Source organism: Spermophilus citellus (genome assembly GCF_964194105.1).
Source record: "Spermophilus citellus genome assembly, chromosome: 5".
In the NCBI taxonomy this organism is placed as follows: domain Eukaryota; kingdom Metazoa; phylum Chordata; class Mammalia; order Rodentia; family Sciuridae; genus Spermophilus; species Spermophilus citellus.
The window spans coordinates 138,411,783-138,431,592 of record NC_138186.1 but is presented as its reverse complement, the minus strand read 5'-3'; the positions used below and the strand labels follow the sequence as shown (position 1 = coordinate 138,431,592).

Below are 19,810 nucleotides of genomic sequence, written 5' to 3'. Positions count from 1 at the left end.
ATGCAAGCTAAATATATCTTTGCTTTCTACCTAAGGGCTACTTAAGAAGGCCAAGAAGGGCCTCAATCACTGAAAAATGGTCCATGGCACACAGCTCAGCTCCTGGGCTTCTGCCCTGGGTGGGTCTAGTCCTTTTGTCTTTGCTATTGATGTCACTTCAGTGATACATGGTTAATTGTTCATAGGACACTATTTAGATTTTATTTGAATTTAATGTTCTGTTGTTAATTCTCTGTGAAGCTGACTTACTTGAAATGGTTTAAAAGTCTAGAGTTGATGGTGCTTTGACAACTGTGCTCTTTTAGCATGAAGAAAAGAACATACAGTGAACAAACACTGAAACTATCAGAGCTCCTATTCCTGATTTCAGTGAACCAGCACAGAACCAACAACTTCCAAGAGTAAGAAAAAGAAAGGAAAGGCAACAAGGGAAAACAATACATTTATTAAGAGGCATGAAAATGCATAAACTCACTTATAAATAAATGTAATATAATTTATCCAGTGAAAAAATAGCTAAAATCCATGAGCAAACTGGATTTTATATTTCAATGATTACATATTTGATCTCCAATCATTTCTCCTTCTATCATGATCTATGAGTAGCAGCAATTTTACAATGACTATAGAAAAAAGCTGTTATCAATAATCATATGGGGAGAAATTTTTCAAGAATGCTCTTTAAAATTGAACCAGTGCAAACAAATTCAAATTATAAGGGATATGATAAGACCTGGGGCTTATCTTCAAAAAAGTAGAAAATAAAATCTGAAACATTCATTCATTAAGAAATGACAAAGCAAATTACATTTTGATCAGTGAAAAATAATACATATGGATATTATAAAACATTTTTAACTAGTTATTACAATTACTATATTTATAAATGTTCATTCAAGTACTATTAATGTTCAATAAACATTCAAATTTTCATTAAAAGTAACACTAAATGTAGACAGCTGGACAATGCTTCTTTTGATTTAATATCATGTCAACAGGAAGCAAGTGACCCTTAAAATACTGTTGTTGGTTTTGTTTTTTCTATAAATGATTTTTTCACAGTCTGTATTTTTTTGTCTGCAAAGACCCAAGAAACATCTCACAACAGCTAATTAGGAAGTCATTTCTATAAAATGACTCAATATTACAGAAACAATTATTCTAAAACACAAGTTTAGCTCAAAAAATAACAGGGCAAAATTGGTTTTCTTTGGCAAGAAATTCCTTACCAAATGTTGGTTCACTGTTGTATAGAACCTATCAGAATACTTTGGTATTTACCAAAGAGATATTTAAGAAGCTGAAAAGATTTCATAACTATGTTATCATGATAACAACAAAAAGCTTATGTCAAAGTCGCGCTGAATTCAACATGATTTGCTTGATTACTATTGTCAATAAGTCTTCCTTCAAAAAGCTCCCTCCTAATTTTGGCCTGAGTCTCAGGCTTTAATAAAAGTTCCTTTATCTGTTGCACCTTGGCCTTGAGACCCATCCTTTCTCGATGTAAAGCTTCATTAATTAAGTCTTGAATTCCAACAGGTTTCTTGCCTAAGGGAAAAAATTATATAATACATTTAAAGTACAAATGTCAATGAAATACATTAAATATGGCATATTGACTTATCAAAATAAGGTTAAAAACCCTTTGAAATGTTGCCATTTTATAGAAAAGGTTTCATTTGCAGAAAATATATCATTTACATGAAACATAATTTACTGTAAAGAAAGATCACTACCCAATGACAGCACAATGAGAACAACATAAAACATTATGGATTAACTACACAGATGATAATCTCAACAGTGATGAATTTAAATTTAGCACTTGATAGCTGTGTGTGAGTTTTGGCCTCAGATAAATTAGTCAAATGTCCTACACAATATAAATGGCAGTGTTCCATTTATGGCAAGACCTCTCCTGCAGCTTCTAAGTCCAGGAGGCGTGATCCAAAGTCCCCCCTCCCTTGTGCCTGGCTGAGGGCAAGTGAAACTAGGGCCATCTTTCTTCCAGAAATTAATTTCCCCTGCTAGTCCCAGCATTCCATTTCTCTCCTGTTGTTTCAGAAATGCAAAGGCATCTATCATGAAAGCATTGGGCAACCTCCATGGATTGGATAAGAGATGCTTAAAAAGCACATTGCAAGTCAGTCCAGAGCCTTGGCAGAGGGGAGCAGGATGCTTTTCACAGAGCAGCAGGAATCTTCTGGGGTCTCATTTCCTGTTGTTATCACTGTCATTGCCATTCCGCTCAGCCTCTTCGATTTTCACAGAGCTCCCTTCCCCGAGCTGCTTTTTGTTCTGTGTCTCTTCCAGATACTGCTGCACAGCTTTGAGCACCGCGTTTTCCACCAGCCTCTTACTGAGCCTTACCAGTTCAGCATCATCCGGCTCCCCTCCGTCCTTTTCACCTACATTCCACAACAGAGAAGAGAGGTCACTGAGCTCATATTACCATAGCAACTCAGCCATGCAGGGGCCAGCTAGTTCAGCTAGTTAAAAAGAGCAAGTGTCCTTCAATCTGGTAAATTAGGTCAATAAATCCAAAAACAGTGGGTTGTCTTTTCATATGGTATTTGCAGAAGTAGGAGCCTGACTATTCCTGAAGATTTCAGGGTAAAAAGCAATTCATTAGCTCCAGTCTAGAAACGCCAACTAGCAATGCTGCTAGTTTCCCATTTCTACGCAGAATGTTTGTTCTCTCCTCCAAAGCTAACTCCTACTACTGAAGTGCATCTGCCCACCACCTAGAGCCTCAGACATGTGAATTCACCTCCTTCTCTCTCTCCAATGCCAGCTCTGAGATCATCAAGACTTCCCTATCATCTCATTGCTTGGGATCACTAATTTTAAAATGCTTATCCTGTAGATTGGTTGTTAAACTCTCAGCACTCCCATAAAGACAAAAGCAGTTATTACCACTAGAAACTGATTGGAAATAAGCAAATATAACTAATAATTTTCTTTTAAATCTCAGTGCTATTACTGCAATTTAAGAAACAAAAAGTTCTTCAAATAAGAGTTAGGAGTATGATGGCAAATTACTAGATGCTACTATCTTATGGTTATTTTAATTCCCTACTAGTGATAATCCAGGTTTAAGAATTCTACCCTTCATCTTACTGTAAAAGAACTAGTTCCTTTCTATTCTCATGCTACACGCTGCCCAGTCACTCTCTTCCCCGTTTGCTTTTACTGAGGAACAAAGGGCTCTTTCCCCATGTCCATTTAGCACCCTATCTTCTTCCACTAAGGTGTGAGCCCAGGAAGGCAGATGGCTAGAAGCAAAGAAGTTACCAGAATATTCACCCATTAAGCTCAGCTCAATTTTTGGAAAGTCCCATGAGCTCCAGAAGGCAAAACCTGTGTTGCTCTTACATATTCAGGTTGAAAACAGGCAGATAACACAAAGGATCTGAGCTGGAAGGTGGGCATTATTTTCTATCTTCAGTGTAACAGGAATTGAAGAACAAAAACAGACATGCAAAAGGTAAGATTGGGCCCCATCACTCCTTTGGAGCCCTATCATTTTTCTGTAAATGTACATTCAAGACCAATTCTGCTTATAACTGCCCCCATCCTTCCTGGAGTCATCCCAAGCAGAAGAGTAGATGGGTTAAGACCCTTCATCTAGAGACACTAACAGAAGGAAGCCTTAAAGACTGATTTCCCTTTAAATGTGAAAATATGACACCTAAGACCTATGATCAAAGGTCTAAGACAAAACATTTTCAGTGCAAAATAAGTTTAGAATTGAGTAAGCTTCAACTTGGTGATAACTGCATAGAATCTACTAAACATAAATATGCCAGGATATTTGAAATGAAAGATAAACAAATTCACTACTAGTATGACTTTTGGGTACAAGTTTAAGTTCAGATTGTTTTTACCAGTAAGAATGAATGAGTACACTGAAAAACAAAAGATTTTATCTCAATCTTAAACACAGTGTTTATACTACATAGATGGTATCTCCTAGTACCTTACCTGCAATTATTGGTATAATGGCTCTTCAATTCTAAAATGAAAGTCAGGCTGCAAAGGAATACTACTTAAATAACCTTCAAAACACTATAAATGACTCTACACTTGCCACCCTATTTGAGCTCTGTGCCTAGGTCAGAGATTATGTGTTTGAGGGCTATTCCAGAACCTACTCAGCTTTCTCATTGGTAATTTGAGTCTAATAAGTAAGTCAATCTCCAAGATCCCTCTCAGGTCTCATTTCTATCAGTCCACGCTAAAAGATTTGAAATACAAAAATCTACCCACAAAATGCTAATTTTCTAACTGTCCTATTTTTGTTTATGCTTTTACTATTACCCAAGTCAATCAAATTCAAAACACTTTCCTTTCCCTCATCAACTCAATTAATTACTGAGCCTTGTCAATATGTGCTTCATGATTTCTCCTTTTTCAATGTATCTAATATAATACCTCTAGATATAATATAATTCTTCTAAAATATCAGTTTTACTCTGCATTCAACAGGGAAACAAGCTTGCCTCCCAGGACTTTCCAAACTTAACAGCTCACTACTGCTGCACTTCTATGGTCAGCCTCCAACTTATCTGTGGGTGCCTCCACAACATTCCCTATTTCTAGAAAGCCCTCCCTTTCTCTCACATATCCATGATCCTTTCCTGAATGGCCCAGCTGGAAGTGATGCTCCTCCCCTGGATTCCAACAACTCTATCCACAAGCATACTACATGTCCATTTGGTCATTCAATCAACCAGTGTGTGTCAGAGACCTGTAATATGCCTAGAATTCTTCCAGCCTACAAAGATAGATCAGGGACAAAACAACACTCCACTGGCTTTCTTTCCTTGATTCCTTTACAGATTATGAATATTATTTATTGATGTATTTATTAAAAAACTATTGATTCAGCATCTGCTTTGGTAAAGACATAACCTTGAGTATAGAAACCATGTCTCAGGTGTCACACTTATTTTCCATTCTGCTAAAATATGGCAGTTTATTAATTGCAATACAAGCTCAAAAAATATTTGTTAGTCAAGGGAATTGACTGAAATCCTTAAAAGCTGCAGCAACATTTTAAAATGTTATCATTTTCCTAAAAAAAGCATACTAGCCAGAAATTTAAATTTAATATTAAGTTTAAAACAAGAGAAGAGAATTCCAGAATGAGTCATATACCCATATGAAAAATCTACATCTACTTTGCTTGGTGAACCTGGTAAATAAGACAAAAATTTTGACCTATGGGACAAATATTCATTACCTACAATAACTAACTAACTAATTAAAAAATAAAACAAATATACAAATGAATCATCCAGATCCGTCCCGGACTCCAGTCCTCCTTACAGTATCTGCAATCCATCCTCAGGCTGTTAACATTGGTGCACGAGACAGCCCACAGCAAGGCTCATCGCAGAGCCCTGCAAGAACACAGTGCATCTTCATTCCTGTAAGAATGCATGTGTTCTCACTCTTAGCAGACTTAATTCAACTTAATTTAAGAAATGAATTTTTAAAAATTGACCTCATGAAAATAGAAGGGAGACCAGTAGGGGCTGAAGAAGGGGATCAGACAAGGGAGGGGTGAGGAGGGAAAAGGGGAGCTCACTGGGGAATGAAATTGATCAAATGATATTTTGTGCATATCACAATGAATCCCGTGGTCACATATAATCATAATGTATATCAATTTTAAAAAGAGGCATTTTAAGATAAAGTTCTGCTGTGTTTTTCTTCTTTACTACTTGAATACGGGTATCTGCCTCTCACAGTGACCTCTAAGATGAATGACTATGTTCATTTTAACTGAAGCCTAGTTAGCAATGGCAGCTCAACATGCTGCTGCAACACACAAACTATCTTTTTTTTTTTTTTTTTTTTTTTGGTACCAGGGATTGAATCCAGGGCACTCTATCACTGAACCATATCCACAGCCACCTCTCCTTACCCACCTTTTTAAAAATTTTATTTAGAGACGGGGTCTCGCTTATGTTGCTTTGTGCCTAAGTTGCTATGACTGGCTTTGAACTTGTGATCCTCCTGCTTCAGCCTCCAGAGCCACTGGGATCACAGGTATGTGCCACATGCCTGGCTTCACACAAACTATCTTTGGATATTCCAACAAATATTCCCAAAACATCAGACTCTTGATTAAAAATATCCTTTCTAGGCCTATTTGATTTACTTAATATTATATCTACCTAAAATAGCAGACTAACCTTTGTCTTTGACATGTTATTTTAGAAATCTCCTGAAAATATCCTTGATCAATTTTAGGAGAATATAAAAAATATAAAAGAAAAGCAATAAAAAATAAATCTTTAAAGCCCACCAAGTACAGTACTGTATTGAAAGGAACACACTTAAGAAACTTTTCAGCAAACTTCAAGTAAGCAAGTAACTCTCCATAGAGTTGTGGCAACATTAACCCTCGATTTGGACCTATGAGTCTGCTTTTGTTTATATTACCTGAGATTTCTAATACCAATCCATGCAAGGATACAGTTTATTTTTGTGGTCATAAAAATAAAATAAGTGAACTCCTTAGTGGTAACAAGAATATTTTATACCTACTAGAATAATTTAAGATCAACATTAATGTGACTCAGTCAGTCTTATGTGTGAGTTGACCCAACAGTAGCTGATGTCAACATGAAGGGTCCCAGAAACCTTTACCATCCCCTACCCATCCCGGTATTTAGGTGTCTATTTGTCCTAACTGAATAAGTCATGCTCATTTGTTTTTTAAAAGGGATCAAGAAAATATTCTTCAGAATATAATGTAAGACATGGAGGGTACAATCACATTAAAATGAGAGCATTCAAATATTAAAACATTAAATGTTGTCACTTGAACACATTCCAACTATTAAAAACCTTATTTGGGGAAAATGAGAACTTCTTCATGCCCCAGGGGCTGCATCCAGTGCATCTATGGCTTCACCCCACCACAAAATGAATATGCCATAAATGCTATGAGTATTGTTTGGATTGCCATGATAAAATAAGGAAGAAGGAAAGCCAAGAGGCACATAAATGTTCAAAAAAGGCAAAAACAAACAAACAAATAAAAAAGACTGGTCTGAAGGCTAAGCTCTACCAAAAGCAGCTCCATGATGAGAAAATGCAAATGAAAAAGAGCAAGATGCCTGAAGAAAGAAACAGCAAGCAAAAGAATGCGAAAAGGCCCCACCCACAGTAGTACCTGGCTATCTGCTGGACACAGAGTCCCAAGCTAAGGCACTCTCCAAGATGGTTAAACAAAACAAAAACTGAAGGCAGAAAAATGGAAAGTCCTTCTGCCCATTGCTCTTGCCCAGGGGGAAACAGAGGTATTAAAAGTTATTGAGACAGAAAAGAAAAAAAAGATGGCATGGACCACGATGGTTAAAAAGTCCTCTATGATGGAGATAAAACCACCTAAATATGAAAGATTTATTAGGCCAATGAGCTTATGTTTCATTAAGCCCATCCTGAACTGAATGCCACCTCTGGCCTGCCAATACATCCCTACCATTTACAATTGTGGGTATTATTACCAAAGGCACTGTCATTGAGGTGAACATGAGTATTAGGCTTCTGACACAAGGAGGCAGGATTACTTGGGGAAAATATGTCCAGGTTACCAACAATCCTGAAAATAATGGATGCATAAATGTATCCTTACTGACTCCATTACAGGATAAGAGCCTGCCACAGAGCTGAGGCAGCCAAGGCAGTCCTTTCTTACTGCTTCTTGCATCACACCAGAAAGATTTCAGATATGTTGCACAGAGTAGCAGGCATGAGTTTATTAGAGCATGAGTTTATTAGAAGGCACAGGGAAAAGGAAACAGGACACTCTCAAGGGAGAAGAGTGTTTCCACTCAGAGAGGAAGACAGCACACCCCTCCTGTCCTTCAATTTTATTGGAGGGTTCCAGGGAAGTTTCCAAAGAGTTCCACCCAGGTTCGCCTCTTGACTCACAGTGGGATTATATCAAAATTCCAAGTCTCCACTGCACATGGTAAAGGCTCAGGGCAACTCTAGCTCACTTTGGCCTATGCTGATCAGTTTTAATTGGAACCTGTTCTTACAGATTTTATTCTTAAGAGAAATTATCTTTATCTTTGTGAGTTCTGAAACTTGGTCTGTGTAAGGGTTACAAAAGTGTCCTCCCTCCAGCAACCCACATAACTTGTATTTTTATCAGCATTTCTCCTGTAGATAACAAATTATTTGCTGAGAAATGTATACATCCTATTGACTTAAGTCAGGCAAGGCTGCAGGTAAATTGTTTTCTTAAAAGAAATCTTGTGGGAGTCAACACAATGCACCCAGTGTATAGAATTATTCCATTAACCTCATGTTCTCACCACTCATCTCTGTTATCTATAAGTTTGACAACAGTTTCATACAAATGACTCCAAAATTATGGACAACTATAAAATAATCAGGAAAACCACCATTACTATAACACTTTTAAATACTACCAAATAGCCGTACATATCTACAATCCTCAAGAGAACTATTTATTAGGTTGTAAAATATGTTAATGGTAAGATAAAATCAAAACCTTACTTGGTATCTGGATGAAGGCGTCCTCTGTATCTTCCCCTCACTCGCACAACTTTGTATTTCCTGTTCTAGAAACATGAGTATGTCTTCCTTGAAAGAGGAATTTTCTTTTAAAAATGTGATCATCTTTTCAATCATCTATCTGATATATCTTGAAAATACAGAATATACCCAATATCTGCTAAATAATTCATCTTTCATTTAGTCAAGAAATAGATTCATAGGTACCTAAACTATCTACCACTACTAAGTATTTAACAAAATGAATTATGTTTAGTCTCTGACTGCATAAAAGGATGACCAATAAATCATGATTGCAAAACATCAGGTTAAGTGCTATAATAAAATATGTTCAAGGTTCAATGAGGTAACAAGGTAGGTTTCACAGAGCAGATATTTCAGTTCAGCGAGTAAGAATTTTCAGCCATGAAACAGGAATTTAAGGAGGAATGAAGAGATTTTCCAGGCATAAAAAGAAAAAAAAGTGTTATAGTTTGGATCCTAAATGTCACTCAAAGACCATTTGTTAAATGAGTACTGGTTCCCAGTCCATGCAACATTGAGAGGCTGTGCAACTTTTAAGATTTGGATCCTCATGAAAGCAAGTTAGGTCAATGGTGGTGTGCTCACGAAAAGGGTACTAGAAATCAGCCCCTTCCCAGTTGCCAAGAGGTGAGCAGCGTCTTCCACCATGTGCTTCTGCAATGATGTACTGTGTTGTCACAAGCTCAAGCAACATGACCAAGCACCATGGACTAAAACCTCTGAAACTGTGAACAAAAATAAACATTTTCTCCTTCAAGATGTTTGTCTTAGGTATTCTCTCACAGTGACAGAAACCTGACTGATTCAGAGAGGGATAAAGGGCCCTGTGTATCATGCCATGAAGCCTGATTTCATTATGTAGGTGATATGCAAATAGAGACAAAGATTGATCACTCCAACAAAGAGACAAGAGAGCAAATACAGGTAACCATTGATCATACCAACAAAGAGATAAGGGAAAAAATACAGGTAGCAAAAGAGTACTTCAAGAAAGATAGACATTTTAAAAAACAAATCAGAAATCCCTGAAATGAAGAAAACAATAAACAAAATAAAAAACTAAATAGAAAACATTACCAACAGACTAGATCACTTGGAATACAGAAAATCAGATAATGAAGACAAATATACAATCTTGAAAATACAGTTGACCACACAGTGAAGATGGTAAGAAACCATAAACAGAACATCCAAGAATTATGGGACAGTATCAAAAGACCAAATCTAAGATTTATTGAGATAGAAGAAGGCACAGAGATTCAAACCAAAGGAATGCACAATCTCTTCAATGAAATAATATCAGAAAATTTCCCAAACATGAAGAATGAATTGGAAAATCATATACAAGAGAATTGCAGGACACCAAATGTACAAAATTACAACAGATCTATGCTAAGACACATTATAATGAAAATGCCTAGCATAACAAATAAGGATATAATTTTAAAAGCCACAAGAGAAAGGAATCAGATTATATATAGAGAAAAACCAATTAGGATCTCTGCAGATTTTCAATCCAGACCCAGAAAGCTAGAAGATCCTAGAACAACATATACCAAGCTCTGAAAGAAAATGGATGCCAACCAAGAATCTTATATCCAGAAAAATTAAGCTTTAGATTTGATGATGAAATAAAAACCTTCCATGATAAACAAAAGTTAAAAGAATTTACAACTAGAAAGCATCCACTAAAGAACATCCTCAGCAAAATATTCCACAAGAAGGAAATGAAAAACAACAATGAAAATCAGCAAAGGGAGGTATTACACTAAAGGAAAAAATAATCAGAGGAGAAACCAAATCACATTAAATACCAAAAATAAACAAAAATGGCTGTGAATACTAATCATGTCTCAATAATAACCTTGAATGTTAATGGCCTAAACTCATCGATCAAAAGACATAGACTGGAAGATCGGATTAAAAAAAAAAAAAAGATCCAACAATATGCTGCCTTCAAGAGGCACATCTCATAGAAAAAGACATTCACAGACAAGGTGAAATATTGGGAAAAATCATACCACTCACATGTACTGTGGAAACAAGCAGGGGTTTCTATCCTTATATCAAATAAAGTTGACTTCAAGCTACAGTTAATCAAAATGGATAAAGAAGGACATTTCATATTGCTTAACAGACCATACATCAACAAGGCATAACAATTATAAATATATATGCCCCAAATAATGGAGCATCTATATTCATCAAACAAACTCTTCTCAAGTTCAAGAGTCACATAATTCTGGGTGACTTTACCACACCTCTTTCACCACTGGATAGATCTTTCAAACAAAAACTAAACAAAGACACTAAAATCAATAACTTAGACTTAACTGATGTATTCAGAGTATATTATCCATCAACGAGTGAATATACTTTCTTCTCAGTAGCACATGGATCCTCTCTAAAATAGACCATATATTATGACACAAAGGAACTCCTGGCAAATACAAAAAAAGTAGAGATAATACCCTGCATTCTATCAGATCATAATGGAATAAAATTAGAAATCAATGAAAAATAAAAAATAAAAGCTACCCCAACACTTGGAGACTAAATAATATGTTATTTAATGAACAATGGGTTGGAGAAGACATCAAGGAGAAGATTAAAAAATTCTTTGAAGTAAATGAGAACACTGATATAACATATCAAAATCTCTGGGACATGAAGGCAGTACTAAGGGGAAAGTTCATTGCATGGAATTCATTCCTTAAAAGAAGAAAAAGTCAACAAATAAATGACTTAAAATTACATCTCAAAGTTCTAGAAAAAGAAGAACAAACCAACACCCAAAAGCAGAAGATAGGAAATCATTAAAATTAGAGCTGAAACCAATGAAATTGAAACATAATAAACAATTGAAAAAAGTTGACAATACAAGAAGTTGGTTCTTTGAAAAAATAAATAAAATTGATAAACCCTTAGTCATGCTAACAAAGACAAGGACAGAGAAAACTCAAATTACTAACATCCATGATGACAGACACTACAGAAATACAGAAGATAATTAGAATTTATTTTGAAAATTTGTACTCCAATAAAATAGAAAATATCAAAGGCATCAACAAATTTCTAGAGTCAGATGATTTGCCCAAACTCAATCAGGATGATATATACAAGTTAAACAGATCAATTTCAATCAATGAAATAGAAGATGCCATCAGAAGCCTACCAACCAAGAAAAGCCCAGGACCAGATATATACACAGCTGAGTTCTACAAGACCTTCAAAGAAGAACTAATACCAGGACTTCTCAAATTATTTCATAAAATAGAAAAAGAGGGGACACTTCCAAACTCATTCGATGAGACCAATATCACCCTGATTCCAAAACCAGACAAAGACATGTGAAAGAAAGAAAACTTCAGACCAATTTCTCTAATGAACATAGATGTAAAAGTTCTCAATAAAATTCTAGTAAATTTAATGCAAAAACATATTAAAAAGATAATGCACCATGATCAAGTGGGGTTCATCCCAGGGATGCAAGGTTAGTTCGACACACGGAAATCAATAAGCGTAATTCATCACATCAACAGACTTAAAGATAAGAATCATATGAACATCTCATTAGACACAGAAAAAGCATTTGACAAAATACAGCACCCCTTTATGTTCAAAACACTAGAAAAACTAGGAATAACAGGAACATATCTCAACATCATAAAGGCTATCCATGCTAAGCCTCAGGCCAACATCATTCTAAATGGAGAAAAATTAAAGGCATTCCCTCTAAAAACTGGAACAAGACAGGGATGCCCTCTTTCACCACTTCTATTCAACATAGTTCTTGAAACAATGGCCAGAGCAATTAGATAGACGAAAGAAATCAAAGGAATATGTAGAGGAAAAGAAGAACTTAAATTAGCACTATTTGCTGACGATATGTTTCTATACCTAGAAGACCCAAAAATCACCACCAGAAAACTTCTAGAATTAATAAATGAATTCAGCAAAGTAGCAGGATATAAAATCAATATTCATAAATCAAATGAATTTCTATACATCAGTGATGAATCCTCTGTAATAGACATTAGGAAAATTACCCCCTTCACAATAGCTTCAAAAACAAACAAACAAACAACAACAACAACAACAAAAAAAAAAAACTTAGGAATCAACTTAACAAAAGATGTGAAAGACCTATACAATGAAAACTACAGAACGCTAAAGAAAGAAACTGAAGAAGACCTTAGAAGATGGAAGATATCCCATGCTCTTGAATAGGCAAAATCAATACTGTCAAAATGACCATACTACCAAAAGAACTATACAGATTCAATGCAATCCCAATCAAAATCTCAATAACATTCCTCATAGAAATAGAAAATGCAATCATAAAATTCATCTGGATAAATAAGAGACCCAGAGTAGCAAAAACAATTCTTAGCAAGAAGAGTGAAGCAGGAGGCATCACAATACCAGACCTTAAAGTAAACTACAGAGCAACAGTAACAAAAACAGCATGATATTGGCATCAAAATAGATTTGTAGATCAGTGGTACAGAATAGAAGACACAGAGACAAACCCACGTAAATATAGTTATCTCATACTAGACGAAGGCACCAAAAACATATATTGGAGAAAAGATAGCCTCTTTAACAAATGGTGCTGGGAAAACTGGAAATCTAGATGCAGCAAAATGAAATTAAGCTCCTATCTCTCACCATGCACAAAACTCAACTCAAAGTGGATCAAGGACCTAGGAATTAAATCAGAGACCCTGCACCTAATAGAAGAAAAAGTAGGCCCAAATCTTCATCATGTCAGATTAGGCCACAACTTCCTTAGTAAAACTCCTATAGTGCAAGAAATAAAATCAAGAATCAATAAATGGGATGGATTCAAACTGAAAAGCTTCTTTTCAGCAAAAGAAATGATCAGTGAGGTAAAAAGAGAGCCTACAGAATGGGAGCAAATTTTTACCACATGAGCATCCAATGGAGCCTCATTTCCAGGATATGTAAAGAACCCAAAAAACTTCACACACACACACACACACACACACACACACACACACACACACCAATCAGTAAATGGGCCAAGGAACTGAACTGTATATCATCAGAAGATGATATACAATCAATCAACAAATATATGAAAAAATGTTCAACATCTCTAGCAATTAGAGAAATGCAAATCAAAACTACTCAAAAATTTCATATCACTTCAGCCAGAATGGCAGTTATTAAGAATACAAACAACAATAAGTGTTGTTGAGGATGTGGGGGAAAAGGCACACTTACACATTGTTGGTTGGACTGTATATTGGTGCAACCAATCTGGAAAGCAGTATGGAGATTCCTCAGAACTTGGAATAGAGCCACCATTTGACCCCGCTATCCCACTCCTCGGTTTACACCAAAAGGACTTAAAACAGCATACTGCAGTGACACAGCCACATCAATGTTTATAGCCAGCATAGTTCACAACAGCTCAATTGTGGAACCAACCTAGGTGCCCTTCAGTAGATGAATAGATATAAGAAACTGTGGTATATATACACAATGGGATATTACTCAGCATTAAAAGAAAATAAAATCATGGCATTTTCAGGTAAATGGATGAAGCTGGAGAATATTATGCTAAGTGAATTAAGTCAATTCCAAAAAACCAAAGGCTGAATGTTTTCTCTGATATGTGGATGCTGATCCGTAATGGGGATTGGGGTGGAGCACATGGAAGGAATGGAGGAACTTTAGATAGGGTAAAGGGGAGGGAGGGGAAGGTAAGGGGAATGGGGATACAAAGATGGTGGAATAAGATGGATATCATTATCCTAAGAACATGTATGAAGACATGAATGGTGGGACTCTACTTTGTGAACAGATACATGAAAAATTGTGCTCTATATGTGTATCATGAATTGAAATGCATTCTACCATCATGAACAACAAATTAGAATAACCAAATAAATTTAAAATTTTTAAAAAAGGTACCAGAGGGGCAAAATTGAAGTAGGTTGTTGAAAAAACAAAAAATACAAATAATGTGGGCCTAAAACATGATAAATACAATAGGAAAGTAGGGACAAATAACAGAGAGAATTAAGAAACAGGAATACTGAGCCATGGAGCCAATATAATTTGAGAAAAATGTTAAAGAAAGAGGAGGGGGATGCAGGAAAAAAATACGAAGGAACAACCACTAAAAATGCTTTAATTAGAAACTATAAACCCTTGAATCAAGAAGCTTGAAGAATCACAGGTACAAGAAATGTGAATAAAATCAAACCAAAGAAAAAAGGCAGCCAAAAGAAAATGGTTGTATTCTGCGTATGTATTCTACACACAGAGGAACAAAGAGAAAAATGACCACAGACATGCCCATCAGGAACAATGCAAAACAAAAACAATACCACAACATTTTAATGTTTTAAGTAAAAAAAAAGAAAATGCAATATAGAACTCTTGACCCAGAAATTTTATCTTTCAAAAATGGGAATGAGGTGTTGTGGCTCAGCGGTAGAGCACTTGCCTAGCCTGTGTGAGGCACTAAGCTCAATTTTCAGCACCGCATATAAATAAATAAAATAAAGGTCCATTGACAACTAAAATATATATTTTTAAGAATGAGAATGAGCTGGGCAGGGTGGCACAGGCCTAAAATCCCAGTGATTCCAGAGGCTTAGGCAGGAAGATTATGAGTTCAAAACCAGCCTCAGCAACTTAGTAAGTCCCTAAGCAACTCAGTGAGGCTCTGTCTCTAAAAAAAGATATTAAAAAGGTCTGGAGATGTGGTTCAGTGGTTAAGCACTCCTGGGTTCAATCCCTGGTAACAAAAAAAAAAAAAAAAGAGAGAGAGAGAGAGAGAGAGAGAGAGAGAGAGAGAGAGAAAATTTAAAAAAAGACTTTTCCAGATATCAAAGGTCCATTTATAGCTGACCAGAAATAGAAGAAATGTTAAGTAAGAAATTTCAGGCAGAAAGAAAATTTTACCAGATGGAAATTTACATCTACTCAAAAACAAGAAGATAACTAAGAATACACATGTATAGGCAAAAATAAAAGACCTTGTCTCATTCTTATTTCTTTAAAAGGAAAAAATAACTGTCTAAATAGGGTTTATAAAAATATATTAAAATAAAGCATATAGTAACACAAAGATTTTTGCCTAAAATCAGGAAGAAGAGAAAGATATCTGACGTCACGACTACTACATAATATTGTGCTATAAGCATTAGCCAATGAAATTAGGCAAGAAAAAGAATTAAAACCCTCCTGATTGAAAAAGAAGAAAAATTGTTTTTATTCACAGAAGAGATCATCATCTACCTAGAAATCCTAAAGATTCTACTAAAATGTATTTAAAAGATCACAAGATACGATTTCTATATTTAAAAAATCAATTGTACTAGCCACAAACAACTGAAAACTTAAAAATTTTAAAAATATTACCTTTGTTTTTTTCTTTTATTCACGAGTACCTCTTCTTTCCCATCCCTCCCCCCTACCCCCTTCTTCTATTCTACTGGTCTCCCTTCTTTTTTTAAAATTTGTTCTAATTGGTTATACATGACAGTAGAATGCACTTTTTGACACATTGTGCACAAATGGAGTGCAACTTCTCAATACTCTGGCTGTACATGGTGTAGAGTCACACCAGTAGTGTAATCATACATGTGTATATAAGGGTAATAATGTCTGTCTTATTCTATGGTCCTTCCATCCCCACAGCCCCACCATTCCCCTCACTCCCTGCTGAAAATTTTACCTTTAATAGCATAAAATATTATATGGGGTAAACAATAAAATGTTTGCAAGACAACTATAAAACTTTCTGAGAGAAATTATGATTAAACAAATGAAGAGAGAAACTTTATTCATGGATCAAAAGACTGGATTTTATTAAGATCTCAGTATCAATAAAAAACTCAACAATGTTTTTCTGCAGAAATTCTTAAATTTATTTTAAAACTTACATGAAAATGTAAAATACTAGACCAGTCAAAACATTTTTTAAAAGAAAAAAGCTAGAAGATATGTTACTGGATTTCAAGAGTTACTTTGAAGCTATAGGAATGGGGTCAGCTTGGTATTGTTATAAAAACAGACAAAGATCAATGAAACAAAACAAAATTCAAAAAATAGACTCAAACATATATGGCCAACTGATTTTCAACAAAGGTCCTGAGACAATTCAAAAGAGAAAGAGCAATCTTCTCAAGAAATGGTACTAAATTAGACATCCATATGAAAAAAAAAAACTCAATCCATATCACACACTATATACATATAAAAATCAACTCAAAATGGAGCATAGACTGAATATAAGGTCTGAAAGTATAAAGTGTTTAGAATAAAATATCCAAGAACTTCTCAGTGACCTTAATTTCTTAAATAGAACATCAATAGCCCAAACTATTAAAAAAAATTATTGGACTTCATTAAAGTATAAAACTTTTGGTATCCACAAGATACTGTTAAGAAAATAGAAGGCAAACCACAGACTGGGAGAAAATATTTGCAAAACATGTCCATTAAAGAATTTCAAACCAGAAAATGATAAGAATTCTTACAACTGAATAAAAAATATATATATATAAAAATGGCCAAAAGATGGGCTAGGATTATAGCTCAGTGGTAGAGCACTTGCCTAGCACGTGTGAGGCACTGGGTTCAATTCTCAGCACCACATATAAATAAATAAATAAAATAAAAGTCTATCAACAACTAAAAACAATATTTTTAAAAAATGGCCAAAAGAATTGAAGAATTACTTTACAAAAGGTACCTGGATAGCCGACACTTCTGTTGCTGATGGTGATGCAAAAATGGTATAGCTATTGCAAAAAAAAAAAAAAAAAAAAAAAAAAAAAAAAAAAAAAAAACAATTTGGATATTTCTTATAAATGTTTACCATATTCTTGCCATACAACCCAGCAATCTCATTTCTAGCTAGATTTGAAAATAGGTGAAATGAAATTATATACTTAGAAAATTGCCTAGGATGAATGTCTGTATAGCTTTATCCATAAATATCCCCAATTAGAAACCATTCAAATGCCCTTCAACTGGTGAATTAATCTAGAAACTGTGGTGCAGGGCTGGGGTTGTGGCTCAGTGGTATAGCAGAGGCTTTGCACATGTGAGTCACTGGGTTCCATCCTCAGCACCACATAAAAATAAATAAACAAAATAAAAGTATTGTGTCCATTTACAACTAAAAACAATGTTAAAAAAAAAAAGAAAAAGGTATGGTGAATCTATGCAATGGTAACGAAACACTGCTACAAGGTAAGGAAATACTGATACATACAATGGCCCAGATGAATCTAAAACATAACATGCCATGTGAAAGAAGACAGATTCAAAGGCTATAAACCATATGATTTTATATATGACATTTCAGAAAAGGCAAAATTGACTGCAAACAGATCAATGGTTCCCAGGGGTTGATGGCATGAGAGAATTTTAGAAGGTGATGGAACTGTTTATCTTATTTGTGGTGGTGGTTACAGATTCGGTGTGTTGATTAAAACTCACAGAACTAAACACAAGAATTTTAGTGTATGTAAATTGTACCTCAGTTTTAAAAAATACTAATAAGAATCATTTCTTCCCAGTGATTAGGGACAAATTTAGTCTTTACTGGGGTCAACAACACTAAATGAACTCATGCCTTGTCACTCTGCAATTAGCAGGTGGCTGGCTATTAGGATGACTTCTTAGCTTCCTCGGTTCTAAGACCATTTTCAACTCTAACAGCTATAATATCTCACAGAGGCAGGCCTCGGATTTTCGGTTGCTTTCCTTCTGAATCATATTTTTCTCTTGTGCTCAATATCAAATATTTCCATAAAATAGAGGGGGGTGGCTTCTGAGCATGAAAGTGACCCAATTATTGTTTTACTTCTGCCCCTCCAGTGTATCAGGCATACTGTCTGCTCCAATGTACTCAGTACAAACTAAATTGGCACCCAGTACCCTGATTGACAAACAATCACTGTCACTCTGTTGCTGAAATCTCTCTCAGAGGGACACTGTGCTCACTGCAGCTTGTTTTGCTTACTTGTTTTGCCTGGCATTGTTTGCAGGCTCCCACCTGCTGTTGTGTACCATAAATTGCTCTCTATTATATAGAAACCACGGTGGTTTCGTCCCTGGATTTTAGTTCCTATTTTTGTTCAGATTGGAATGTGGGGACTTCTCAAGATCCCTGACAATTGCTCAAGGCCTCTGGGAGTCATTTTGTACAAAATCAATTTAAAGAAATGATTCTAAGTGGTGATAAAAGAGGCAGACATTCTGAACATAAGTCCAGGTCACAGGAGTATCAACAGAGGCACAGCTATCAGTGAAAATATATACATATGACAAAGAAGAAATAGAGCTTTAAATATGTCACAAGCATAAATTTTCAAATAATCACACTCTTGACTGGCAGAAAAACAAGTAGACTGGAAAATGAAGCACTGCTTAGAGTCTTAAAACCGCTGCATACATGTAATTGTTACAATCTGTTTTAAGAGAGTTTTACACAAAACTTAAAAGCATGAGTAGCTGGCATGATTTTCACTTATTTGGCCAACACACCTGCTCATGTAATAAACATTTTTCTTTCTCAGCTAAAACTCTACACTAGGAGTTGATTCAAGCAGAAATAAAGGTTACTTTCCATTCTGAAGGCATTGCTCACGAAGACAGGTCAGCAGAATAAATGCTGCCACCCATCTAATCAAGTAAAGTAAATCATAAATTGTGGATGCCATTTTCCCTCTTTTTAAGCAATAAGACCACACTCAGGTCAAGCAGAACCATGGGCTGAGAAAATTCCCTGGATGCCCAGTCACCAACACCAATAACAGGATTGATTCCTTCCATTTGTGTAGATGACACTTCACACCTGTCAGAGGGCTTTTCCAAACATTATCTCACTTGGTTCTCACAGAAACCTCATAGGTAAAATAAGTGTTATTTATTACAAGTCAGAACAGTGAGATGCAAGAGGTTGCATAAATTGCCTGATTGCACAACAGTAGTGATGGGAATCAGTAGTCCTGTCACTAGAATCAGGAATCTCAGTTCATCCAGGACACCCACCCCAGAATACTTCAGATACTCTACAGTAATCTCAACCTGGGGAAAAGAGGACACAGCTATGAGAATAATAATCTAGAGCTTATTTATTATATTAATTAATACTAATATCAATTAATTTGTACTATATTATTATTTTATAATCTAACTATATTCTTATAATTGCATTATATATTGT

At 35.4% G+C, this 19,810-nt stretch overlaps 1 protein-coding gene across 6 annotated transcripts in view; it reads right to left on the bottom strand.

Moving 5' to 3' along the window:
- Window positions 1-423: 423 nt before the first annotated feature.
- The window catches only part of AKAP7 (A-kinase anchoring protein 7), a 141,981-nt gene continuing 122,594 nt past the window's right edge, over window positions 424-19,810 (bottom strand). For 4 of the 6 annotated variants that reach the window (XM_081295281.1, XM_081295277.1, XM_081295279.1 and 1 more), the window contains one exon: window positions 1,409-2,411. In XM_081295281.1, coding sequence (XP_081151407.1) covers window positions 2,215-2,411 — 197 coding nt within the window. In that variant the 3' untranslated portion in view covers window positions 1,409-2,214. Of the gene's footprint in view, window positions 2,412-19,649; window positions 19,672-19,810 lie in introns of those variants that run through there. The other 2 variants (XM_081295276.1, XM_081295278.1) reach the window with 2 other exon arrangements.